Source organism: Corvus moneduloides, chromosome 2 (genome assembly GCF_009650955.1).
Source record: "Corvus moneduloides isolate bCorMon1 chromosome 2, bCorMon1.pri, whole genome shotgun sequence".
In the NCBI taxonomy this organism is placed as follows: Eukaryota; Metazoa; Chordata; class Aves; order Passeriformes; family Corvidae; genus Corvus; species Corvus moneduloides.
In genome coordinates this window covers 122,948,192-122,974,307 of record NC_045477.1, presented here as the reverse complement: position 1 = coordinate 122,974,307, position 26,116 = coordinate 122,948,192, and the positions used below count along the sequence as shown (strand labels likewise).

At 57.0% G+C, this 26,116-nt stretch overlaps 2 protein-coding genes across 5 annotated transcripts in view; both read right to left on the bottom strand.

The window, feature by feature from the left end:
* Positions 1–745: 745 nt before the first annotated feature.
* On the bottom strand, positions 746–3,376 carry CHRNA10 (cholinergic receptor nicotinic alpha 10 subunit). The gene is made up of 5 exons (XM_032094193.1): positions 3,297–3,376; positions 2,903–3,048; positions 2,450–2,604; positions 1,662–2,194; positions 746–1,507 (listed from the first exon to the last, which is right to left on the bottom strand). The coding sequence occupies exons 1-5, from the start codon at positions 3,355–3,357 to the stop codon at positions 1,023–1,025; spliced, it is 1,380 nt and encodes a 459-aa protein (XP_031950084.1). The 5' UTR covers positions 3,358–3,376; the 3' UTR covers positions 746–1,022.
* Positions 3,377–4,701: 1,325 nt separating this feature from the next.
* The window catches only part of NUP98 (nucleoporin 98 and 96 precursor), a 36,821-nt gene continuing 15,406 nt past the window's right edge, over positions 4,702–26,116 (bottom strand). For all 4 annotated transcript variants that reach the window (XM_032101275.1, XM_032101273.1, XM_032101276.1 and 1 more), the window contains 19 exons: positions 25,253–25,369; positions 23,900–24,204; positions 23,028–23,141; positions 22,202–22,340; positions 21,783–21,960; positions 21,163–21,327; positions 18,057–18,233; positions 16,896–17,046; positions 15,602–16,022; positions 14,569–14,798; positions 13,997–14,266; positions 12,835–12,992; positions 11,819–11,962; positions 10,407–10,549; positions 9,685–9,906; positions 7,019–7,260; positions 6,294–6,448; positions 5,808–5,919; positions 4,702–5,140 (listed from right to left, as the gene is read on the bottom strand). In XM_032101275.1, coding sequence (XP_031957166.1) covers positions 4,929–5,140; positions 5,808–5,919; positions 6,294–6,448; positions 7,019–7,260; positions 9,685–9,906; positions 10,407–10,549; positions 11,819–11,962; positions 12,835–12,992; positions 13,997–14,266; positions 14,569–14,798; positions 15,602–16,022; positions 16,896–17,046; positions 18,057–18,233; positions 21,163–21,327; positions 21,783–21,960; positions 22,202–22,340; positions 23,028–23,141; positions 23,900–24,204; positions 25,253–25,369 — 3,655 coding nt within the window. In that variant the 3' untranslated portion in view covers positions 4,702–4,928. The remainder of the gene's footprint in view (positions 5,141–5,807; positions 5,920–6,293; positions 6,449–7,018; positions 7,261–9,684; positions 9,907–10,406; positions 10,550–11,818; positions 11,963–12,834; positions 12,993–13,996; positions 14,267–14,568; positions 14,799–15,601; positions 16,023–16,895; positions 17,047–18,056; positions 18,234–21,162; positions 21,328–21,782; positions 21,961–22,201; positions 22,341–23,027; positions 23,142–23,899; positions 24,205–25,252; positions 25,370–26,116) is intronic.

Here is a 26,116-nt window from a genome sequence, read left to right as displayed (position 1 = left end):
GCTATCAGCACTGCAGCACAAATCCAATCCACAGCCCCATGGGAAGGAACGGAATTGTCTCTCCCCAGCCGACCCAGCACTCTCCAGCCATCCCCAGTCCTGGTTCCAGCGTCCGTCCAGCTGATGGGGTGTCCAGGGTCCTGGGTGCAGGTGTGGGGTGCAGGTGTGAGATGTTGGGGTGCAGGTGGGGATGTTGGGGTGCAGGTGTGGGATGTTGGGGTGCAGGTATTGGGGTGCAGGTGGGGATGTTGGGGTGCAGGTATTGAGGTGCAGGTGGGGATGTTGAGGTGCAGGTGGGGATGTTGGGGTGCAGGTATTGGGGTGCAGGTGTGGGATGTTGGGGTGCAGGTGTGAGGTGCAGGTATTGGGGTGCAGGGGGACATTTCGTGTGGGGCTGACCCGTGCGGTGCTGCAGAACCGCTGTCCCTCCCCTGGCTGGGGTCCCACGCCCTGTGGGGACAGGGGGGTCTCCACTGCCCTGGGGCCGGGCAGGGTTCCCCGAGGGGCCAGGCTGCCATGGGACAGTGGCTGCCAAAGGCTGGGCTGGGCAGGCACTGATAGACCATGGGACCAAGCCGCCATGGCCAGGGTGGACAGCAGCTCCAGAGCTCCTGCTGGGCCCTGCACTCCTTGCCGTGGGGAGTCCCTCATCTGTCAGGGAAGGCTCTGGGGCCTGATCCCTCCATCCCTCCCAGGGCCACCCTCACCCTGGCCAGCACCCCTGTTCCAGGGAGTGGAAGCAGGACGCGTTCCATGGTTTATTTCCAGCCTGATGGATTTCTCAGGAGCAGGACGCCACGGGGGGATGTGGGTGCCCACTCTGGTACAGTCGGACAGGGGCTGGGACCCCTCAGCCTTGCAGCTGGGCGGGGGTCCTGCTGTCGGGCACCTCTTCCCCGGTGATGGTGCAGCTCCCGCCCTGCGGCTCTGGGGGGTCCAGGGGATTTTGGGACGTGTCACCCTCCTGAGGCACCCGCAGCCACACCCCCTGGAGGGGTCGCAGTGCTGGGTCTGCAGAGCCATCAGGCAGCGTTGCCCAGGACCAGCACGCTCATGAGGAAGACCATGAGGAAGAAGACCCACATGAAGAAGCGGTCCATCACCCTGGCCACCTTCTTCCACTCGCCGGTGCGGCGCTGGTTGGCGCGGTGGCGCCGGAAGCAGCCGGCGATGTACCCAACGTTCCTCAGCAGGGCATCGTGGTGGCACAGGCAGTGGTCCCAGGGGCAGCCCCCCGCCTCGGTGCCCACCTGCCCCTCCCCGGGGCTCTCCGCTGGCCCCCCGGCGTCCCCCACACCCGCCCGCCCACCCAGCGCCCGCTGGGGGCTCTTGCAGCTCTCGCCCACCTCGTAGACGCAGCAGAGCCGGGCCATGTGGTGCAGGATGAGCCGGCGCGCCCAGGGGGGCACAGGCCGGGCCCCCGGCCCGCAGTGGTGCACGTTCATGATGAAGATGGTGAGCGCGGTGGAGGCCGTGATCATGGTCATGGTGGCGATGTAGTACTTCCCTGCAGGGACAGCGGGCACTGACAGGGCGCACGGGGGGTCCTGTGCCCCACAGGGGGTCCTGCTCCCCCCCACTGTGCCACAGCCCCGACCTCGGCACCGGCACTGCCCGGCCCCAGCACAGACCCCCTGGTCCTGGGTGCCGTCGGGGCTCACCGATGAGCGGGACGCTCTCCGAGGGGGGCATGCTCTCGGCCACCAGCAGCTGGAACACGGTGAGGGCCAGCAGCACCGTCACCCCCAGCGACACCTTCTCCCCCGAGTCGGCCGGCAGGTAGAAGCCGAGGGGTGCCAGGAAGGAGACCATGATGCAGGGCAGGAGCAGGTTGAAGATGTAGAAGGAGGCGCGGCGGCGCAGGAGCAAGGTGTAGGTGACGTCGGGGTAGGGCTCGGAGCAGCAGCCGTAGGTGATGACGTTCCTCGTGGCGGGCATGCCCAGCACCTCCCACTCCACGTTCTCCACGAAGTCCGTCAGGTCCCCGGTGTCCAGCTGGTTGCGGAGGTCGATCTGGTTCCCGTTGTAGGTCCAGGAGCCGAAGGTGAGGTGGCACTGCTGCCCGTCGAAGGGGAAGTAGGACACGTCCACCTTGCAGGAGCTCTTGGTGATGGCGGGTGAGTCCCACATGATGTGCCCGTCGGAGCGCAGCACCACGTTGGTCTCCATGGAGCCGCCGAAGTGCTCATCGGCGCTGGGCAGGGAGGGGTGGCCGTGGTGCCACGTCCCCTGCCCGCGCCCCTTGCAGCCCCCGGCTGTCCCCTCGGTGGTGGGGGTCAGTCCCAGGCACATCTGGCTGCTGCCAGCAGCACCCCCTGCCCCCCATCTCCCTGCATCTCCCACTGCAGGACCTTCCTGCTCCCACCCCAAGGTTGCACCGCCCCGTGCAACCCCCCAGCCCCAGGCCCCCCTGGCTCCGGGAGCAGATGAGGGGCCAAGCACAACCCACTTGTTGTAGAGGATGATGTCAGGTCGCCAGACGTAGCTGCTGGGGATGCGGATGCTGTCGATGCCGCCGTACCCGTCCTTGTCCCAGCTGAGGTGGGCGTCTAGCCAGGTCTGGCGGACCCACAGGTAGGAGGTGAGGACCTGGTTCCTCTCGTCCTGCCGAGAGGAGAGGGTGGGCGTGGGGAATAGACCCCGGTGCCACCCCCACGCCCCTCAGCCCCCAGCCCAATGGCCTATCCGAGTGCCCCGCAAAGCTGAGCTGGATTCGAGGGGATCGTGCTGGTTTTGAGGGGAACCGGGCTGTCTGCAGAATGGTCTGAGCTGACTCGGGGGCAGCTGTGCTGGTTTGGGGCTGGATCCGGGCTGGTTTCAAGGGCTGAGCGTCAGCGTGGGGCTGAGCAGGAGCCGCTGCGGGGAGCAGAGCGCGGTGGCGGTGCCGTGCCCGGGCACTCACCATGTCGATGATCTGGGACAAGGTGACCTGGAGGGTGACGTTGAGCGCCCGATCCGTGTCCTCCACGGGGCGCAGGGCGCTGGAGTAGTTGGCGAAGAGGTCGTGGAGCAGTTTGTAGGCGAGCCTGCCCTGCGCCCCCCGGCAGCCTGGAGAGAGCCGGAGCGGGGGCTGGAGGGGCCGGGGTGCAGCCGGACCCCTCCCGAGGGATCCCCAGGACGCGGCCGCGGGGACTCTCCGGCAGCTGGGAGGGGCAGGAGCACGACGGGACCCCCGCCCCTCCTCACCGCCACCCTGAGCCCCCCACCCCCGGCATTCCCTGTGTGCGGGGGACGCTGCTCCAGGGCCCCCCGCAGCCGGAGCGGGGGTCCGCGCCCCTCGAGCCCCCCCTGCTCACCCGGGGCCGGGAGGACGCCGGCGAGGCAGAGGGCGAGGCACAGGCGAGCTCCGGGCTCCATCCCGCCGCAGGTGCGGGGACACGGGGGGGCGGGTGACGTCAGGGCGGGGACAGGGCGGGGGGGCACGGCCCCCCAGGCACCCACGGCGAGGGGTGACGGGGGCGACCCCCGGGGGTCCCGGCTGGGAGGCGGCAGCGGCCGGGACGGGTTCCGGGTGCAGCCGGGCCCCGTTTGGCAGGGCTTTGGGAGGCACTGGCCGCAGCCGCGCTGTGCCCGTGGGCTGCCCAGCACCTGCCCCAGCCCCGGGGACACCGGACCCGCCGCTCGGGGACACCGGGGCGGGGCGGGAGCCGGGGGCAGCCGCTGCGGCCCTGGCGTGGAGTGACCCCCGTGCGCAGCAAGGGGCATCCCGCTCTCTGGTCTTACAAAAGAGCAGGGGAAGGGAAGAGGCAGATTATTCCCATTCGGTGAGGAGAAAATCCCGGGAGGTTGAGGGAGGGACAGGAGTCAGGAGACAAAGCTGCGAGGGGCAGCGGCGTCTGGCACAGGGGTGCCGGAGCATCCCCAGCTCCAGCCCCGGGGAATCTGCCGGCTCCGCTCTCCCGGCGTCTCCTGGCACCCTTCCCACGCCGAGCCCCGGCGGCAGATGCCGAGCGGTTTTGAGGCCGGAGGTTTTGTTTCCAGGCGGTGAATTATTCATCCCAGCCCGTCCCGCCCGGGCCGGAGCCGCCGGGGCCGCTCAGGCCCAATTACAGTAATGGAAGGAGGCGAAGCCGGAGTGACCCGGCCCCTGCACGCAGCCAGTGTCACCTGAACGTGCCACCGCGGTCAGGGACAGGGACACCTTCCACCACAGCAGGGGCCTCCAAGCCCCAATGTCCAGCCTGGCCTTGGACACTGCCAGGGATCCAGGGGCAGCCCCAGCTGCTCTGGGCACCCTGTGCCAGGGCCTGCCCACCCTCCCAGGGAACAATTCCTGCCCAAGATCCCATCCAGCCCTGCCCTCTGGCACTGGGAAGCCATTCCCTGTGTCCTGTCCTTCCAGCCCTTGTCCCCAGTCCCTCTCCAGCTTTTACACGAGCCCCTTTCAGGACCAAAAGGCCACAATCTGGTTTATCTGGGTTCCCCACACCCCATCCTCAAGACAGATGATGATAGACCATCTATAGGTGATAGATCCTCCCAAGATGCTGAAGGAGCCTTCCCTGATCCCCACCAAAGGCAGGTGGGATTGTGTCAGACATTCCTGGGGCTGTGCTGTGCCCCCATCCAATCAGCCCCACCACCCCAGGGTGACAGAGCAAGGGACACACACCTACAAACCCAAGCCCTGCCTTAAAAAGCAAAGGAACCCAGGGGAGTACTATAAACATTTTATTTATTGTTTTCAAAAAGACAGGAAAATAATCTAGAGCATTTATTTATACTTTTTTGATAAAAACCTTTCGATACTCCTCATGCATAAAGACCTTCCGTGAGCACGGGGCAGTGCCAGGGCCGAGGCCGCTGGGGCAGGACCCTGGGACCCAAGCGGAGCAATTTCCGAGCAAGCGGCCTTGCATTCTCTGCTCGTCCCAGAACTAGTCCTGGTTCAGTCCTGGCCAGGCTGAGGCCCGGCCGGCTGCCGGCGGTCAGTGCGCGGCCAGGGCCAGCTCCCGCAGGTAGGCCTGGGTGAGGCCGCGCAGCTCCTCCAGCGCGTAGTCCTCGGGCATGGGCAGGCGGCCGATGTGCGGGGCCAGCAGCCGCAGGGGCACGCGCGGCTCCGCCGGCTCCGGGCCCGGCTCCGGGCCCTGCTGCAGGCTCAGCACCACCCGCAGCACGTTGGCCACGCGCTTCGCCATGTCTGCAATAGAGGGACAGCGGGCTCTGCGTGGGCTGCGCTGCGGGAGCGCTGCACAGCGAACCCCTGAGGAGGGACTGACGGGGTGGGCAGCAATTGGGGAGTGAAGGCATGTGGATCATGCTGTCCTTTCCCCATCCCCTCCCTCAGCACAGGCACTGCAGCCACAGGGGGAGAGGAAACAGCCGGTTCCTTGGATATTGGGGAGAATTATTTCCCCCAAAGGGCTGAGGGGGCTCAGCCTGGAGAAGAGGAGGCTCGGGGGGGAACATTCTCACTCTCCTCAACTCCCTGACAGGAGGGGGCAGCCAGGGGGGTCGGGCACTGCTCCCAGGGAACAGGGACAGGAGGAGAGGGAACGGCCTCAGGCTGGGCCAGGGGAGGCTCAGGGTGGGTATTGGGAGAATTCCTTCCCAGAAGGGCTGTCCAGCCCTGGCACAGCTGCCCAGGGAGGTGGTGGAGCCCCAATCCCTTGAGGGATTTCACAGCCCTGTGGATGTGGCACTTGGGGACATGGGTCAGTGGTGGCCTTGGCAGTAGTGGGGAATGTCTGGACTCAGCCTGAAAGGTCTTTTCCAACCTAAATGATTCTGTGGATTTGGGATACAGCTGCAGCCCAGGTGTCAGCCAGGCTGTCCCAGGCAGCTGCTGGACAGGGATGTCACCATACCCGACTGAGCCAGGCGGTCCTTGGCGTTGTGGCACTGCAGCTGCTCTATCCTGTTGCACAGGGACGTCACTTTGGTGTGTAACCGCTCCAGCTCGTAGGTGGAACAATCCAGCTGCAAGCAAACAGGAGTCAGCTCTGAGGCAGCACAGCCAGAGCCAAACTCACCTACCAGGTGACACTACACCAAAAACCTGCCTGAATTAACACCAGAGCAGGCAAAGGGGGAGCCTAGACCAGACATGGAGACTGCTGGGTTTGTCCGGTCCCTCTCATTTGTCACTGTCACACACCCACAGAGCACATGTGCAGGGCACAGCCACCCCTTGTGACAGCAGATAGCAAAGCCCTGGTTTTAGAGATGCCCATGTTCTGTTTGAAGTGCCTGCCAAAGACAAACACCAACTCCCCCCCCTCAGCAGTCAGAAACAGCTTCAATCCAGACTCTGTGTGAGCTTCCAAAGCCCAGGCAAAGCAGCTGCCTGTTACCTGCTGAATCCTGTCCAGCATCTCATTCACACGGATGTAGTCGAGGTAGACCAGCCCCGCCAGCTCCCAGTCCTGGATGAGCGCGCTGCGCTCCGGAGGCGCGAGGTCTTCCAGGAATCCTTTCAGGTACTTGTAGTTCTCGTTGATAATTGCATCTGGAGAGAACAGGAGTTAGGAACAGAGGCCATCCCATCTCCCACAGCAGGGACACCCACAGGATCAGGGAACAGGAAGGTCACTGCTGCCCCTGTGCCCCAGGAAGGTGGGGCTGTGCAGAAGGAAAGCACCGCCCTGCTTCCCTGTCTGCCCAGGAAAAGCACCACACCAGGTACCCAGGGAGAGTTGGTTTGGAACTGTCAGGCCCTCTGTGCTAATCCTGCTGCTCCAAACCCAGCCTGATCTCTTCACTGTCCCCCCCCCCCCCATGCCTTGGAATCATGGAGTCACTCACTGGTTTGGGTTGGGAGGGACCTTAAATATCATCCAGTCCCACCCCCTTCCACTTGTCCCCAGTCCCTCTGCAGCTCTCCTGGAGCCCCTTTAGGCCCTGCAAGGGGCTCTGAGCTCTCTCTGGAGCCTTCTCTGCTCCAGGTGAATACCCCCAGCTCTCCCAGCCTGGCTCCAGAGCAGAGGGGCTCCAGCCTTGGCAATCCACTCCTACTCCTGCCATGTGCCTGTGTGTGCTGCTCAGAGAGCAGGATGCAAGAGGAGCAGCACAGACCCACCTGAGGCCAAGTGCCTGACAACCAGCTTGTGGCACTGGTTCCAGTGCCCAGCCTTGAACAGGAAAAGGGCCTCTTTGTGCTTGTCACCCTCCATCCTCGCCCGAACTGCCTTGGCCTCGTGAATCCAGTGAGGGGGGACGCAGAGCCTCTGTGTCAGGAAGGTCTCCTTGGCCCAGGACTCGGGGGTCTCGGCGAGGGCGCAGTGCCGGCTCAGCAGCTCCCGCACAGCCTTCTCCCGGATGCTGGGGAGAGAGAGCAGCCTGAGCTGCAACGAGCCCCTTCCTGTCACCCACCACAAGGTCACTTCACCACAAGGAGCAGGACATTGGAACGAGATGGGCTTCAAGGCCCCTCCCACCTCAACCCAGTCTGGGATTCCGGGGTTTCCTCAAGTGGCACAGAGCCCTCCGGGTGCACAGTTCCATGTGGGAGAAACCACGACAGCCACAGGTCTTTAGAACTGAGCCGAGAGCCAAGGCCCAGAGCAGTCACACAGGGTCACTCACGGTGTGCCAAGGCCCAGAGCAGTCACACAGGGTCACTCACGGTGTGCCAAGGCCCAGAGCAGTCACACAGGGTCACTCACGGTGTGCCAAGGCCCAGAGCAGTCACACAGGGTCACTCACAGTGTGCCAAGGCCCAGAGCAGTCACACAGGGTCACTCACACCGTGCCAAGGCCCAGAACAGTCACACAGGGTCACTCACGGTGTGCCAAGGCCCAGAGCAGTCACACAGGGTCACTAACAGTGTGCCAAGGCCCAGAACAGTCACACAGGGTCACTCACGGTGTGCCAAGGCCCAGAGCAGTCACACAGGGTCACTCACAGTGTGCCAAGGCCCAGAGCAGTCACACAGGGTCACTCACACCGTGCCAAGGCCCAGAACAGTCACACAGGGTCACTCACGGTGTGCCAAGGCCCAGAGCAGTCACACAGGGTCACTCACACCGTGCCAAGGCCCAGAGCAGTCACACAGGGTCACTCACGGTGTGCCAAGGCCCAGAGCAGTCACACAGGGTCACTCACAGTGTGCCAAGGCCCAGAACAGTCACACAGGGTCACTCACGCTGTGCCAAGGCCCAGAGCAGTCACACAGGGTCACTCACAGTGTGCCAAGGCCCAGAGCAGTCACACAGGGTCACTCACGGTGTGCCAAGGCCCAGAGCAGTCACACAGGGTCACTCACGCCGTGCCAAGGCCCAGAACAGTCACACAGGGTCACTCACGGTGTGCCAAGGCCCAGAGCAGTCACACAGGGTCACTCACGGTGTGCCAAGGCCCAGAACAGTCACACAGGGTCACTCACGGTGTGCCAAGGCCCAGAACAGTCACACAGGGTCACTCACGGTGTGCCAAGGCCCAGAACAGTCACACAGGGTCACTCACGGTGTGCCAAGGCCCAGAGCAGTCACACAGGGTCACTCACGGTGTGCCAAGGCCCAGAGCAGTCACACAGGGTCACTCACGGTGTGCCAAGGCCCAGAGCAGTCACACAGGGTCACTCACGGTGTGCCAAGGCCCAGAGCAGTCACACAGGGTCACTCACGGTGTGCCAAGGCCCAGAGCAGTCACACAGGGTCACTCACGGTGTGCCAAGGCCCAGAACAGTCACACAGGGTCACTCACACCGTGCCAAGGCCCAGAACAGTCACACAGGGTCACTCACGCCGTGCCAAGGCCCAGAGCAGTCACACAGGGTCACTCACAGTGTGCCAAGGCCCAGAGCAGTCACACAGGGTCACTCACGGTGTGCCAAGGCCCAGAACAGTCACACAGGGTCACTCACGGTGTGCCAAGGCCCAGAGCAGTCACACAGGGTCACTCACAGTGTGCCAAGGCCCAGAACAGTCACACAGGGTCACTCACGGTGTGCCAAGGCCCAGAGCAGTCACACAGGGTCACTCACGGTGTGCCAAGGCCCAGAGCAGTCACACAGGGTCACTCACGGTGTGCCAAGGCCCAGAGCAGTCACACAGGGTCACTCACGGTGTGCCAAGGCCCAGAACAGTCACACAGGGTCACTCACGGTGTGCCAAGGCCCAGAGCAGTCACACAGGGTCACTCACGGTGTGCCAAGGCCCAGAGCAGTCACACAGGGTCACTCACGGTGTGCCAAGGCCCAGAGCAGTCACACAGGGTCACTCACGGTGTGCCAAGGCCCAGAGCAGTCACACAGGGTCACTCACGGTGTGCCAAGGCCCAGAGCAGTCACACAGGGTCACTCACGGTGTGCCAAGGCCCAGAGCAGTCACACAGGGTCACTCACGGTGTGCCAAGGCCCAGAGCAGTCACACAGGGTCACTCACGGTGTGCCAAGGCCCAGAACAGTCACACAGGGTCACTCACACCATGCCAAGGCCCAGAGCAGTCACACAGGGTCACTCACGGTGTGCCAAGGCCCAGAACAGTCACACAGGGTCACTCACGGTGTGCCAAGGCCCAGAACAGTCACACAGGGTCACTCACGGTGTGCCAAGGCCCAGAGCAGTCACACAGGGTCACTCACGGTGTGCCAAGGCCCAGAGCAGTCACACAGGGTCACTCACAGTGTGCCAAGGCCCAGAGCAGTCACACAGGGTCACTCACGGTGTGCCAAGGCCCAGAGCAGTCACACAGGGTCACTCACACCGTGCCAAGGCCCAGAGCAGTCACACAGGGTCACTCACTGCGTGTCAGGCTCGTGCAGCATCACGAACACGGCCCATTCCCACAGCCCCTCGCTCTCCAGCTGGGCAGCATAGCTGGTGTTCAGCACCCCCCAGCTCTGCTGGGACAGGTGGGAGTAGTTCAGGGCCCGGAGCACCTCCCACAGGTGCCAGCTGAGGCGGAAATCCAGCGGGTCAGAGGTGACACTCCTGGGATCCAGCAGCTGGTCAAGCTCATAGGACCTGGAGAGGAAAACAGTGGTAACTCCAAGAGCTGATTGTGCCCACAAAATCAAATCCAATCCCTTCCCTTCACCCACCTCCATGTGTGTGATTTATATCGGTGTGGGTGTTTGGTTTTTGTCTTGTAAGAAGAAAAATAACAGTATTTACTACTAAAATTCCTTTGAGTCTGCACCCAGACTATCACCCCTTTTCCTCTGTAGGTGCTCCCCTGCAGATTTCTCACTGCCTTCAAAACAGGCAGCTACAGAGAAGCCTTCCTGCACTCTTCAGACACAGAAAGGACCTAAAAAGCCCACAGATGTGCCCCAAAGCCTAAGGTTCCCCATGTCTACCATCCCCAGGTGTGACACCACCTTCTGTCAGGGGGTACATGTGGGGCTGATTTTGGACTGCTCTAAGCGGTTCAGGCTGATTTCATAGCCCTGCTTTGTGAACTCAGGAAGTCACTGACTGATCATGATTTTTCTAAATACTGATTGAACTCTTTGCCCACTTACCTGTCACTGTAGAGCTTTAACAAATGGAAGCAGACATCTCTCAGGGGCCTTCCTGCATTGTCATCATCTTCAATGACACACCCAGAATCTTCCAGGTAAGGAGGCAGAGGACAGCAAGCGTATTTTTCACACTCTGAGGTGTTCTAGGGACATAGTTTTAACAGTAAGTTTAAGGATAATATTCTGACCAAAACTGAATTCCACAGCTCAGCAGGCTCAGGAGAATCTTTCTGCTCCAAAGAAGGTGCAACCAACTGCACCTGCAGTTGGAACCTCCCCAGAACTATGGACCAACATGAAAAACCTGAACCCAAAATGCTCTGGCAGGTTCATGTCTCACACTGAGCTCTTACAAACCCCTGCCTGGAGGTACAGCCAGCTCTCACACACAGCCTGTATTCCTGAAGGATTTTATAGCTGGAAAACCACATAGGGCTTGATGAAATGAAGCAGGTGCATCCCAGTGAGCCTTCTCTCTGTAGCTAAGCAGGGTCTGGGCAGCCAAGAGCAGCACTGAACTCACTGAGTCAGTCAGAACAGTTTAACTGAAAACTTTCACCAGAGGTGAGTATTTAGAAGTGCTGGACACTGTACACAGAGAACACTAAATATTGAAGCAAGCATCAGTGACAAGATTCCAGACTTGCTGCTGTGCTTAGGCTGCCTTGAGGATGGAGGGCTGAGCTGGCTTTAGTTAAATCATTAAACATGTTTTTCAGCAGAACCCTTTGTCCTGCTGCACAGAGAGCTGAGAGCTCTGCAGCAGCACTCAGGGCTCTGCATAATGCATGGAGCCACACGGGGTGTGGGACCGGGGCTGGGGGGGCACACACAGGGTGTGGGGCACCACAGGCTGCTGGACAAGGCAGCTGAGGATTAATGATCCCAGTGGGAAAACAGGCTGCCTGGCTCAAAAGGGCCTTCCTGCTGCTGGACACTGTCCCTCTTCCTAATTTTCTCCAACTGTCAAACAGCTAGACAAAACCTGGAAGCACTCCATAAATGAGTTTTCTCCACAGAATTTATGATTCTATAGAATCACAGAATGGTTCAGGTTGGAAAGGACCTTAAAGCCCATCCAGTGCCAGCCCTGCCATGGCAGGGACACCTCCCACTGTCCCAGGCTGCTCCAAGCCCCAATGTCCAGCCTGGCCTTGGACACTGCCAGGGATCCAGGGGCAGCCCCAGCTGCTCTGGGCACCCTGTGCCAGGGCCTGCCCACCCTCCCAGGGAACAATTCCTGCCCAATCTCCCATCCAGCCCTGCCCTCTGGCACTGGGAAGCCATTCCCCCTTGTCCTATACTCAATCCCACATTCAGCGATTCCTGGCTGCTCATAGGAGCCTCTGTGCCCCACCAGACAGGCAGGAGCAGCCTGAAGGGCTCCTTTTGGGCAGGAGGGAGTGACCCACCTGAAAGGCCGACTCGTACATGGCCAGGGCCTTGGAGATGGACGCCGTGGGGGGCAGCAGGTACCAGAGGTGCACGGCCACGCAGCGCTTCCAGTCCAGCAGCGAGCACACGTTGATGCTGATCCTCTCGGAGAGCCGCCACACCTGGGGACACAAACCCTGCTCAGCCACAGGCCTGCCTCACGGGCCGGTGGAACACAGATTTAGAAGAAACATAAAGATTTTAGTTATAGGCTAGCTGTGTTGGAATGGGTGGAATAGGAAAGAATTTGAGCCCAGTGAGAGTTAAATAAAATAGTTTGGAGAGCTGGACCTGAAATAGGGTTTTAGATGTTAGTAACTGATTGCCAAATAACTGATGATCTGTCATTTGCATGTTTGTTTAGCTGTGCTTAGAATTAGGAATAAAACATTGCTAAGTTGGTGTAGGGAACAAGGACAACTACCAATTTCCTCCCTTGGTGGGAACCCGTTCAAAAGCCACGCAAAAAGAAACTTAGAGGTCACTAAAGTAATTAGGATTGTTAAAGCTCAGAAAGGCAAAAAGGTCAAAATGAGGAAGATGAGTTACTTCATCTTTTTTTAGGACCACTGACCCAATTCAAGACCACCGACTCCATTCAGGACACACACTATGCATGCTTAATAACATTTAAGCTCATTTCCATATGAAGCGAAGAATGGGAGGTGTTAATGTTATGAATATGCATTTGTATTTTGGATATTCATAATATTTGGAAATAAAAGGTATCATGTTTGCTTGGATCGGGGCCCTGCGTCTTAGGGAGCTATCCCACGCAGTGCCCGGTGCCAAATCAAACATGCACTTTCTAACTCTGAACTGTTAGAGAGTTTTTGTTCGTCTCAGTTGGATATCGATATGAGATCGATATTCATATGTGGGTACCTCACCGGGTGTGCAGCAGCAGGAGGTGGCCCTGGGCGAGCAGCCCCCTCCCTGCACTGCCCGTGGCTGTGTGGGGAGGGCTCTGAGGGGCTCGGGGATCCATCCTTACCGGCTTCCCCGCCAGCAGCGCGAAGAGGCGCAGCCGCTCCTCCTGGATGAAGCGGTCGCTGTGCAGGCGGTGCCAGTCCACGAGCTGCAGGGTCAGCAGGTCCCGCACAGGCTGGCTCCCGGCCAGCTGTGACAGCAGCAGGGCCAGGCGGTGGTCACCTGCAGGGACACGCTGTGAGCCTGGGACACGGCTGCACACCCGGGCTGCGGGCACAGCTTAGAGCCCAGGAGGCTTTGGGTTGGGAGGGATCCTGAAACTCATCCCGTTCCAGCCCCTGCCATGGACAGGAACACGTTCCACTAGACCAGGCTGCTCCAAGCTCCATCCACTGGGGGATGGAACACTTTCAGGGATGAGGAGGCCACAACTCCACTATTTCTTACAAAATAAACCACTCCATAAACGCCTGGAAAAACAGGACCAGGAGGAGGAGACAGAGGAAGGGGTAGAGCAGTGTCCTCAAGGGAGACAAATGAAGTTTAATGTGAGCTGGTACAACAGACAGGGATAAAACATGCCATAAGGCTCTGAAAATACATGTTTTTAACCCAAATGTAAAACATCTGAACAGAAGCTCAATTAAAAAGAAGATTCATTAAAAATTCAAAGGAGTGACTACAAACACTCCCAGTTCCAAATGCAATCCAGCAGCACTTCCTAACTGGGGGTAGCTGACAGAGCCAGAGTGAGGGGGACTGGGGACTCCAGCAGTTCCTACCCAATCTTCAAGGCCAGGTGGAACGGGGCTTGGAGCAACCTGGGATAGTGAAAGGAGTCCCTGCCCATGGCAGGGGGTGGGACTGGATAATCTTTAAAGTCCCTTCCGACCCAGCCTATTCCATGATTTTGTGGTCACTGACAAGGGAACATTCCACATGCAGAGCAGCCAGTGACTATGAGCTCTCAGAGTTTAAACTCTCTTTGTGCATCTCCTTCCTCCTCTACACAAAAGCTGAGACTTAAAGAATCAGGGAATATCCTGAGTAGGAAGGACCCACAGGGATCACCCAGTCCAAGCTCTGTCCCTGCCCAGACACCCCACCAACCCCAGCCTGGGCATCCCTGGCAGCGCTGTCCAAACGCTCCTGGAGCTCTGGCAGCCTCGGGGCCATGCCCATTCCCTGCGGAGCCTGGGCAGTGCCCAGCAGCCTGGGGTGCTCACCTGCCTGCTGTGCCAGCCTGCAGGCCTCGCCGATCCTCTTCCCGGTGAGGCAGCTGAACACGGCCTCGACGTGGCTGCCGTGCCGGGACAGGGACACCTCGTCCTCGATGCGCCCGGCCGCCGTCTCCGAAAGCCAGCGCGAGAAGGCCCTGCGGCGCTCCAGGGCCAGCACGTACTCACTGGGCTCCTCCAGGCTGGCCTCCAGCTCCTTCAGGTTGCCCCAAATAGCTTCACATAACGTCCAGGCCAAGCACCAGTGCTTCACAACAGCTGTGGGGACACACACCCACCATCAGGAGTGAAAGCACAGAACTCAGAGGGGCTCATGTGATGGTAACCCTGGCAGGTTCATTGCCCCACCCTGGAGGGGTCACTGTCCCCAGTGTGTTTGGAAGGGGCTGCCAGGGAGGCTTGGAGTGCCCGTCCCTGGAGATGTCCCAAGAAGGGCTGGAGGTGGCACTCAGTGCTCTGGGCTGGGGACAAGGTGGGCATCGGGCACAGCTGGGCCTGGCTGGGCTGGGAGGGCTTTTCCAGCCTAAACCACTCTGTGAAAAGAATCATTTCATACTCACTCTCTGCCACAGTGGGATCCTCAGATGCTTTCCTGGCCCAGTCGGCATAGTCATGGATAGCAGAGACCCCAGGATTGGGAGCCAGGAGGGGACAGGGCTCATCCATATGGACAGTGCTGTGCTTCAGCTTTATCTCCAGAGGGGTGAGATACAGCTCCTTGTCTCTGTCCATCTTCCATTGCTCCAAGCTCAACTTTTCCACATGAACCTTGAAAGGGGATTCTGTGAGTCTGGAGGAAAAGAGAAGACAGACCAGGTAGCAAATGTCCTGCATGTTCCCCATGCAAGTGGAGCAGCTCATCCTGCAGCTTGTCCTAATTAACATGACAGTAAAACATGACCCAAGGCACAAAGATCCTGGTGAGATACTGGGATTTGGAGCCAGGCTTTGGGACCCTGAACAACCTGGGGTAGTGGAAGGTGTCCCTGCCCACAGCAGGGGGTTGGATCAAGATGGTCTTTAAGGTCCCTCCCAGCCCAAACCTTCTATGTGGCGAATAAACCGTGACTCACTGAGCTCTCCAAAGGCAGCGAGCACACCTTCACCCCAGCTCATTCCTCAGCACTTCAGATATGCTGCAGAACATCCAGACTGCACTTAAATGGTGGGACTGGGCTATATTCCAGTCAAGTTCAGGTATGGAGACCCTAAAGCCTGTGTGCCACTGGATGCACAGGCAGAATTGAAGGTGTCTGGGAACTGAGAAGCTGAACAAGAACTTCCTCAGGTAGGGCAGATGTCCTCAGGGAGAAACAAAAGACTGGAAGCTTTCTGGACAACAACTCTGAGCTTTCTCTGTAACCTCGTGCTGGGTGACAGTGCTATTTGGTTAAAAAAAGAAATCCTCTTACTATGCTATTGCAGGATCTGACAGAGATGCTGTTGTGGAGAAGAGCCATGGAGGAGATCTCCACGGCTAACACCATCCTGCACCACTCCTGCATGTCAGGAGGACAGCGAGCCGCAGGCAGGATCCTGTCAGCCACCAAGAGCGAGCATGCCACACCCACCCCGAAGGAAGCCACTACTCACGATTTGGGAGCCACGGGAGTCGGCAGGAATCCATATTCCACGGACTCCAGCTGAGCATCTTCCACTTCACTCGAGCCACTCAACTGATCTCCACAATTGACCAGTGTCCAGTTGGGTCCCCAGCCAACACGGAACGAGCGCCCCATGAAGAGTCCCATATCCATCAGGAGCTTCCCTTTTCCATAGGTGATGGACCTCTCCAGAGGGACGAGCCCGCGCTGCCTGCGGACCCCGACTGCCTTCACCTGCACCTCGGGCACTGCCGGGGGCACGGCGAACGCCGAGGCCAGCGGGGACGCCGCCGACCACAGGGCAGCAGAGGGGGGACTGCCCAAAGTCCTCGGGCCCTTGGCATCTGCCACAGCAGCACTCGGTGCTTGGAAAAGGACATTGGCAAACTTGGATTGCAGCAGCCCAGCAACTGGTGGGGAGAAGCAGGAGGAACATTTCAGTGGAAGGGCACATGGATTTCAGGGGAGATTCTGGCACACTGGGACATTGAAAGGGATTTCAGGAATGCCTGGAATTCCCAGAGCAGCCAGTGGCAAACATTTGGATGGTGTGACGGGAACATGGAGCTCAGTGTGACTGTCTGCAGTGCTGAGTCCTGCTGACCCTCCAGCACTGCCCAAAGGAACACATGGGGTGCTCCCAGGAACGGGAAAGGCACAGCCCCACCCCAAACTGGGCCGTTCCCAAGGAAGTCCCTAATTTAATGTTGGAATAGGGACATCAGACCAGAAGTGGGGTGTCAGACACGGATCAGCAGGCCTCACGCTGGCCCCACACACACCTCAGGTCTGCTCCTGTCAATCACGTGGGCTTGGAATTGATTAACAGATATGAATTAATGGGTTTTCTCAATCAGGGAGCATCCTCCTGCTTGCTCCCAGAGGTATTCCTCAATATCCCTAAGGAAAGCACCATTTAGTAGGTGCAGCACTGGGTGTAAGGGGCAAGGTTTGGGCACTGGGGGAATCTGGCAGGGGCTACCCTGTGCTGGGCACAGCTGGTGCCCACAGCAGACCCACCACAGGCCACCTCCAAACCAAGCTGCAAAGTTGGTGCCTCTGGGAGATCTTAAAAAAAAAAAAAAAAATAGCCAAAAGAGCAGTGCAAGCATCAGAGGAGGAGGTGAGGAGGTGCTCCAGGCACCAGAGCACTCGCAGCCCTCAGGGCAGGGGTGAACAGAGGAGGAAGGAGTGGCAGGAAGGAACTGCTGCACACCCCGGGATTTTGCCTGTTCATGTTAAAATGCAACTTTCTTCACACAATCTGTGGTTTCTCACCATACCTGTGTGTCTTTTCTGTCCTTGTGATTTTGAAATGGGAAGCCTCGGGGAGCAGATCTCTTGGGAAGTGTCCATCTTGACAGGCTGCTTCCCAGGATAATCCAGGATCAAATCCAGGTCGTCATCATCAGCAAGCAAGGAAGCTTTCATGATCTGAGCATGTGGGAAGCCAAGCCAGAACATCAGCAATCCCTCCCACAGCAGCAGCTCACTAAGCTCATCAAAATAGCTCTTCCCACCCAAAAAAACTCCTACGTGCAGCACATGACCAAACAACACAGCCATGCTGCAAACATTCCAAGGAACAGTGGAGGCACAGCTCAGGCTCGTCACCTGATGGATGAGGTTTTACAACTACTGGTTAAATCAGTGCACAGGACTTGCTGGGGATGGGGGTGACATCCCAAAATAATCCTGATTTCTTAGATCTTAGCTCTGTCTGCTGTTTGTCATCTTAAGGAATAACTTCTGTCTATTTGTTATTACACATAGAAGCCTAAGAGTGTTCAAGGTACTGTTCTTCCACAAAAATTACAAAGGCCTGGAGGGCCAGGACACAGGGAATGGCTTCCCAGTGCCAGAGGGCAGGGCTGGATGGGATCTTGGGCAGGAATTGTTCCCTGGGAGGGTGGGCAGGCCCTGGCACAGGGTGCCCAGAGCAGCTGGGGCTGCCCCTGGATCCCTGGCAGTGCCCAAGGCCAGGCTGGACATTGGGGCTTGGAGCAGCCCGGGACAGTGGGAGGTGTCCCTGCCATGGCAGGGGTGGCACTGGATGGGATTTATGTTTTTTCCCCAACCTTAACCTTCTGTGGTATTGTGAAATAAAAGCATCAACACCAAGCCCCAAACCAAGACCAGTTATCCCAACACCTTTTTCTCCACCAAGGGAGAAGGGGCCCAAGGCAGCTGCTCTGGTATTAGTTCAGCTTATTGCAGTGCCCACACTCGAGTTCTGGCTTTAAGGTGTTTCACATCAGCACTGAGCCTCCCACGTGCGAGGCTTCCCCCAGAACAGCGAGATGGGCTGTGTGAGCTCAATCCCACACCACTGGATCGTTACAAGCTGGTGTGTGAATACCCTTGGGGAGGCAAATCCATCCTTGAGAAGTGCTCCACTTCCCAAGCCCTCTCCTGGGGAGGTCAAGGGGCAGGAGGACACTGACCTGCAGGACGTAGGGGTTGATGCCCTGGGTGGATGCGATGTGGGTGGATGCCGGCACTGCCTCCTGCTCCTCTGCCAGGGCGTCCTCTGCCAAGGGCTCCTGGGCTGGCTCCTGGGTGATGTCGGCCATGTCACTGTCCAGCTCCACCACCCTGCCCAGCTGCTCCAGCTCCGGGGGCTGCGGATACAGAGGCCACGTCACACCCAGAGCACAGCTCTGCCAGGACAGCCACAGCCGCAACCATCACCTGTGGGTGCTGCGGAGCATTCCTGGCTCTGCCAAGGTTCCACACCAAGGTCAGGGATGGGCACACAGAACCTTCAGGGTGTGCCATACCAGGGAAGGAGCAGTCCCAGATTAGCGGTGCCCTCCTGGAGCTTTCCCAGTTCCACCACTCAGTTTAGGAAACTGCTCTTCAGCTTTCCAGTTCTCACGTGCCCAGCGAATGGAGAGCTCTGTGTGTCCTGCCTCCCTCCCCTCCTCCCAAATCCATCCCATGTGGCACAAATTCCAATCACAGAGCCTGCTTTCCACAAAGAACTGCATTTTACATGGTTACTGGGAGGGTGGGCAGGCCCTGGCACAGGGTGCCCAGAGCAGCTGGGGCTGCCCCTGGATCCCTGGCAGTGTCCAAGGCCAGGCTGGACACTGAGGCTGGGAGCACCCTGGGATAGGTCCCTGCCCTTGGCAGAGGGTGGGACTGAATGGGCTTTTAGGTCCTTGCATCCCAAACCATTCCATGATTCCATGGCTAACTCTGCTCACTGTCATGGGCTGTACTTTTGCCCAGCTCACTCTGTGGGACCTGAGCTCCCACGTACTGGTTTGGCTCCAGTTTAACCAATCCATGACTCAGCTTCATGTCCTATGAAAGCCTCATGCTTCCAGCTTCCCAGAAAAAACACAGCACAGACCACTGAAGAAAAACAGGAGTGAGGAAACCCAGGCAGGGAGTGTCCTGGGAATCCTGCTCAGGAATTAAGGAGCACACTCACAAAGCTGTGCTTAGCCCTGTAGAATCAGCCAGGATGGGGTGAAGGTTCTCAGCTGAGGCAGATAAAATCACCCTGGGGATCTGTGAGGACAGAACTGAGTGGCAGATGTAGAATCTGAGCCTGGCCCCGCATGTGGAACAGATTTACAAGTCAAAATATGGTTACAAACACACAAGTTGCACTGCTCCCTTCATTGGGCTTTAATGCAGCAGGTTCCCTTGCAACATTAATAAATTCATTAATATTTAAGTTAGTGAGGGAAGACGAAACAAAAACCAAGTCTAGATACGAAATGCTTCTTACAGCCCAAATAATAATATTGTCAGGTGTGTTCTGCACCAAGAGTTTGGAAAGTTTTAAGCAATGCTATGATGTTTCTTAGGGTTTTGGGAAACCAGATGATGTTTTTCCTTATTTCAGAAATTAAAACCTGAGTTAATGTTATGCAAGTCAGAGAGGTTAATGAAGCCGGAGGGGTTTTTGCTAAGTACACTGGAATGCGTAAGAATGTTTGAAAATACCAGAGATATTCCCAGTATTCCTGCAGGTTTAAAACCTCAGCTCTGGTCCCCCCAATCTCAACATGAAGCAGGAAGGGGAGCTGAAGTGGTGCTGTTGGGCAGCCAAGTGTGCAGCTCAAAATGCAAATAATTAGGGATCTGCTCCAGCAGAGGGATGAAGGAGTGGGTGTTAATTAGCCCAGGAGCTGGGAGAGCTGGAGCAGCAGCTGGCCACTACTCTGGGACTCTCCATGCAGAATCCAGCAGAGCTGGCAGCCCCTCTGCCTGCCCCAGCAGCAGGATGTCCTGCCCAGGGAGCAGACGGTGCTTCTGGAATTGCTGGACAGGGATCAGGCCCCTCTCACCTGCCTGGAGAGCTCTGCTCTCCTGCCACACAAGTGGCCAGCAGAGACTCACACTGAATGCCAGGGGAAAGTTCTTTGATGTTAGAAACACAGAACTGTTTGAGGTTGGAAGAACCTCTGAGCCCATCAAGTCCAATCATTCCCCAGCACTGCCAGGGCCACCACTAACAACATCCCCAACTGTCACATCCACAGGGCTGTGGAATCCCTCCAGGGACGTGACTTCACCACTGCCTTGGGCAGCTGTGCCAGGGCTGGACAGCCCTTTCCAGGAAGGAATTTTCCCAATATCCAACCTGAGCCTCCCCAGGCACAACCTGAGGCCATTTCCTGCTCCACCCTCCTGTCAGGGACTTGTGCAGAGCCACAAGGTCCCCCCTGAGCCTCCTTTGCTCCAGCCTGAGCCCCTTTCCCAGCTCCCTCAGCCGCTCCTGGGGCTCCAGCCCCTTCCCAGCTCCCTTCCCTGCCCTGGACACGCTCCAGCCCCTCCAGGGCTCTCCTGCCCTGAGGGCCCAGAACTGGACACAGCCCTTGAGGGGTCTCACAGTGCCCAGCACAGGGGACAATCCCTGCCCTGGGGGACAATCCCTGCCCTGGGGCTGTGGCCACACAACAGCTGGCACAGCCCAGGGGCCATTGGCCTCTTGCCCACCTGGGCTCCTGGTATTCCCAGTGAATTGGATCAAACACTGCCTGTGGATTGAACATTCCTGTGTAAGATGGGCCCAGCACTGAGGATGTTTTGCAAAGGTTTAAAGCAGTCACATCCAACACAAATATGTTTACAAAGCCAGCATATAGCCAGCCTTACAAAAAGTATTATTTTAATAAAAATAGAGCACATTCTTAAAATAGAAAGCAGACAGTCTTGCACACTAATGGTGGTAAAGGCAACTGAGTGCACAGCATCACTGTCCAGGCAGGCAGCACACAGCGTTGGCATTACGGGCGTGCATTTAATAGTCACAAAAACAAGGGTTCTTCCAGAAGAGGTGCAAATCTGCCAAACTCAGACTAGAATTCAAACAAGAAACAAGGGTTGAAAGCCTCCCCGCCCCATCCTCAGTCTGCAATGTCAAGTGTCTCAAAGGAAAACAACATGCAGCCACTCAGCCAGAGTTCAGAAGAGTTTCTGTATGGCTTCACTCTCCAGATTCCAGGTTACTCCAACCACCCCCTTCCCAGGCACCAACTACTCTCCAAATTCCATGTCATCAACCCCCTTTAGTCACTGTTCTCCTTCTACCTGAGCTGGGGGTGCTGGTTTGCCATTCAGGGCCATCTGCTGGGGAGGCAGGTGCCCTGGGGGTGGCACAGGTGTGGTCTTTAACTTCTTGGTGTCCACTTTTAAAGGATGATCTTCCTCTTCCTCATCTGAATCTTGCAAGCCATACTTGGAAAAGTGTGCTACCTGTGTTAAGGAGAAGGACAAACATGTCACAGCTTGGAAGTGAAATTTCTGGAAAGCCTGAACACTGGGCAGGCGTAACTGTGCCCTATACAGGTGTCCTAAAACACACAGGGTCTTGGGACACCTGCAACAAATTCAGCCTCTCCACTGACAAAAACCACCCACACTAGGCAGGTCTGGGGCCACAGGTTTCACCACAGAACCGCAGTCTGGTTTGGACTGGGAGGGACCCTAAAGCTCATTCATTCCACGGGCAGGGGCACCTCCCATTAGTCCAAGCTGCTCCAAGCCCTGTCCAACCCAACCCTGAACACTCCCAGGAACGAGGAGCTGCTTTGGTGAGGACAGTTCTCACCAGAGCCGAGGCACTTGGCACAGCTGTCCCAAGTTAGCAAACCACTTGAATTACAAATTCTCAGGCGATTCCAGCTTCAGGGTGCGTGTGATGCCCTCACCTTGAAGACCCAGGAGCCGGTCTCCGGGCGGTACTCCTTGAAGCGGGCGCCCTGCTTGCGGGACACGGCCTCCAGCCGGCCCTCGTAGTTCATCTCGGCCAGGCGCTCGGGGCTCTTGATCAGGCACCGCGACGTTTTGTCCGTGGGCCACACCCCGTCCAGGGTGACCTCAGCTCGCCTGGGAGGGCACGGAACAGGCTCAGAGACAAGGGGCTGAGGCAGAGCTGCCCGGGAACAGGGATGGGGAAGCTGGGCCGGGGAACTCATATCAGCTTTTAAACCCAATTTGTGGTTCAGAAATTCGCAAGTAACTCATTAATGCCGCAAACTGAACGCACATTTGGATTTGTCTCTTGGTTGCTGCCTGCAAACATAGCAGACTGTCAGGATTTTAAAAATCATCTTTATCTAACACTTACCTGTTTAACCCTTCCCCAATGGGTGGTTTTCTTTCGTCGTCAGGGTAAACAATAACCTCTTTTCTCCGGATGTGTACGATCTCATCCAGGTTTAAGTTTGTTAGATTTACTTCTCCTTCAAAGTAAATCGATCCATAACCTGCAAAACAACCCAAAAGGTCACAATTGTCTGTGAAAAGTCATGTGCCAGAGAGCCCACATTCCTGCTGTGCTCCTCCTGTGCCCACCCAGCCCCGTCCTGTCTCCCGAGCAAAGTGACACCTCCTTCCCCAGGAAACCCCTGGAGGAGCAGTATCAACTTTGACACTGATATCAAAATGCTGGGAGAGCTGGGGTTGTTCACCCAGAGAACAAAAGGATCCAGGGAGAGCTCAGAGCCACTTCCAGAGCCTCCAGGAGAGCTGCAGAGGGACTGGGGACAAGGGGTGGAGGGCCAGGAGCCAGGGAATGGCTTCCCAGTGCCAGAGGGCAGGGCTGGATGGGATCTTGGGCAGGAATTGTTCCCTGGGAGGGTGGGCAGGCCCCAGAGCAGCTGTGGCTGCCCCTGGATCCCTGGAAGTCTCCAAGGCCAGGCTGGACAAGGCTTGGAGCAAGCTGGGAAAGGGAATGGTGTCCCTGCCCATGGAATGAGATGAGCTTTAATGCCCCTCCCAAACCAAACCAGTCTGTGATACTGTGATTTATTCTATCCCAAAATCCTACAAGACTTTGATGCAAGCTGCTCCCAAAGCAAGGGCACCAGTTACAGTCAGACTGAGGGTCTGGAACTCGGGTTCCAGAGATCCCTGGATCAGGGTGAAGCCCTGGGAAGGCTGGGGGGTCTCACCCTTGCGGCCGATGGTGAAGTCTGTCACAATACATTCGTTCCTGTCGTTGGTCAGCCGGGCCAGCTCCTCCAGGGAGGGGATGGTGTAGTACCCAGCTCGTGTCAGAACAATCCCTGCAACACAACATTCCCTGAGCACAGGGCTGGCAGCAATGCATCAACATTCCCAGACTGTCATCCCATCCCATTTCTTTTGCCAGCCTGAACAGCTGGAAGCCTCAGAGGAACTGAGGATCAGTGCACCCAAAGCCAACAGACAGCAGAACACCTTCATTCCACAGCCTCCAGAGTACATTTAAACCAACTGCTCTGGCAGGTTCTTCCAGCCCAGGCACCTGCCAGAGAGCAGCAGGTGTGCAAACAGCAAGGGAAGATGGTGCACAGGGAAAAGAAAAATTGCAAATGCATCAACACTTGAAGGAAACGCTCTCCCAGCTTTAGCAGCCTGGGGCCTCAGGCGCTGCTGACCAAGCTGCAGCTTCTTCTACATTTAACAGGCTCCAATTCTTCTTCATCTATTAAGTTGTCTAATGATCTTCCTATTTTCCAAAAGCATTTTGCATCTACAAAATGTCTAGAGACATTTCTTTTGCACATGCCACCTGCCAGTTTCATTACATGCCACGTAAGTAGTATCTGGAATGATTAACAGATCTTTTCCTTTTCCCTTCTCAAGTTTAAAAAACTCCAACACACATGATATAAAATTGGGGGATAAAATTTAAATCCTCATTGACTCAGCAGGTAAGATTTCTGCAGTAGGTAAGGAATGCAAGATTTGTATTCTGGTGAAAGGAGGAGGGGAAAAAGCAAAAGCTGAGGGTGCCAAAGAGCAGAACACTTGCATGAAACGCTGCCCCCGCCAGCCTCACCTGCAGGATGCAGCTGGTGCACGGCCTCCACCTCCTTGTCCTGCTCATCCTGCAGGGAATCCTCCTGGAAGGAGGCGTCCTCGCTGCTGCCCTCCAGCCCATTGCGCAGGGCCGCGCGCATGTTCAGCGCCACGATGGTGTCGTCCACGCTCGAGTGGGGTTTGTGCCCGCTGCCCTCCAGGGTCTGGGGGATGGGCTTGGCAATGGGATTGGTGTAAAACCTGGTGACCTCGTGGGCCTCCTCCTCCTCCTCCTGCTCCCCGTCCTGCCTGTGGTTCTCCTCGGGAGGCACTGACAGGAAGAACCTGGGCAGAGGAAGGATAATGTCAATTATTACATTCTAAGAGACCTACACCAACATTCCTGTGCAGGGCCAGGAGCTGGACCTGGATGACCCCTGTGGGTCCCTCACTGCTCAGGAGACTCTGTGATTCAATGATTAAAATTCTGCTCTTTCCACACAAAGAGCCAACAGGACCACATGAACTGGTCAGTGTCAGTGATTATTCCCCTTCTCTCTGCTCCTGCTTGACCACCTCTGCCACTGAGGCTCCCACTACAGCAAGGACAGTGAGAGACTGGGACAGTCCCCACGGTGCTGGAGACTGAAACACGTGCCCTCTGCAGAGCTGAGCGGAACAGGGAGCTCAGGCTGGAGAGGAGCCTCAAAAGGGGCTGTAACAGCAACCCCACAGCTCCAAACCCTCTGCCCACAGCGCCAGGGTGACCTCACTCCCACAGCAGCTCTTATTGTAGTAGCTTTCAATAAAACCAACATGGTGAGCTGAGCAGGAGGTTCTTTCCAGACCCTGATTAAAAGAAAACCAAGGCAAAATCAGAGCTCAACTGAAATATAGCCACAGGTTTTTTAGAGGAGGTTGGAATTCTGGCTTTTGGGGGCAAAGATGTAGCTTTAGAGGTTCCTCATTGTAATCTGTACAAAATACACATATAGAAAATAGAAATATGAGGCATGAGGATCAGTGGAACCTCCTTGCAATTCCCACATCACTGAGGACTGACCAGGGGAGGGTCTTCTCCCCTCAGAGTCAGGTTTAGCACTTCCCTCAAGGAATGTCCTGGTTTCCTGCTACAGGGCACGTAGAGAGACTCATCCAGAAAACAAGTCCCTGCTCTCTGACCCGGATTTTGGGTGGGGTGACCTGGCAGTGCCCACACAGGAAGAACCCATGGTTGCTCCAGGAGGAAATTAATCTCCCAGCAGGTCAATTGCTTTCAACGAACAGTGAAGTGACATCCCTGAAAAGAAGTGGCTGCAGTACAGCAGTATTTAGGGACAGGCAGAACCAGTTTGTGCTGCTGAGGACAAACCCCTGCGGGGTGACTCCTCACCTGTCCCCGTTCTCAGGGTACTCCGACGGCGACGCCAGGTCCTCGTTCTCTCGGCTCACGGGAGAGAACAGGTTGCTGCTGCTGAGGTTCTTCAGAACCAGCTTCTTGATGCTCTTCCTAAAAGCAAAACACACCAAGGAAGGGAAATTTGGACCTGTCCAGTGCATAAATATATATTTCATACTTATTCAGATGCTCCGGGGACCAGGACCCAGCTCTGAGACCTGTTCCCACACCCAGGACATATCAAGTCTTCTGTCAGAGATCCTAAAATTTTTTGGGGAATTCCATTTAAGGCTCTGGCTTATGTGGAGGTGTAAAAAGCACAAGCCAGTGAAAGGCTCAAAGGCCAAATTCAGCAAACCACAGTGTTCTCTGTTTCCCAAATCAGCTTTTCTAGAAGTATAGAAGGTCTGGCCCACAGGTGCAGGTTCATTTTACTGCAGGGTCACTTCAGTCTTTTGCTCTTTGTTTTCACTCAACTCCAAGCCTTTCCAAACCCCTTTTCTATTTGATTGCCACTGATGCATCTAAAAACTGAACCCAAAGCTTCACTCAGGCAGATCCACAATTTATTCCTCACAGAAACACCTGTGGATCTGAAACAGAACCAGTGCTGGGGTAAAATCACCAGAAATCTGCCTCCACAGTAAGGGCATGAGCAAGCCTGATGACACTCCCAGTTCAGGAGCAGGAAGTATTACCCTGTGCAAGCTTTCCTTGTAAGAATTCCTAAATGACTTTATAGGAGCTTTACTCCCATTGTGGCCTGACCTCATTTTACAGCTTATTTGGCCTTAAGAGTTTGAGCCGAACCTTTTTACCTCCTCTACAGAAAACAGTTCTAGTGAATTCTTACAGACA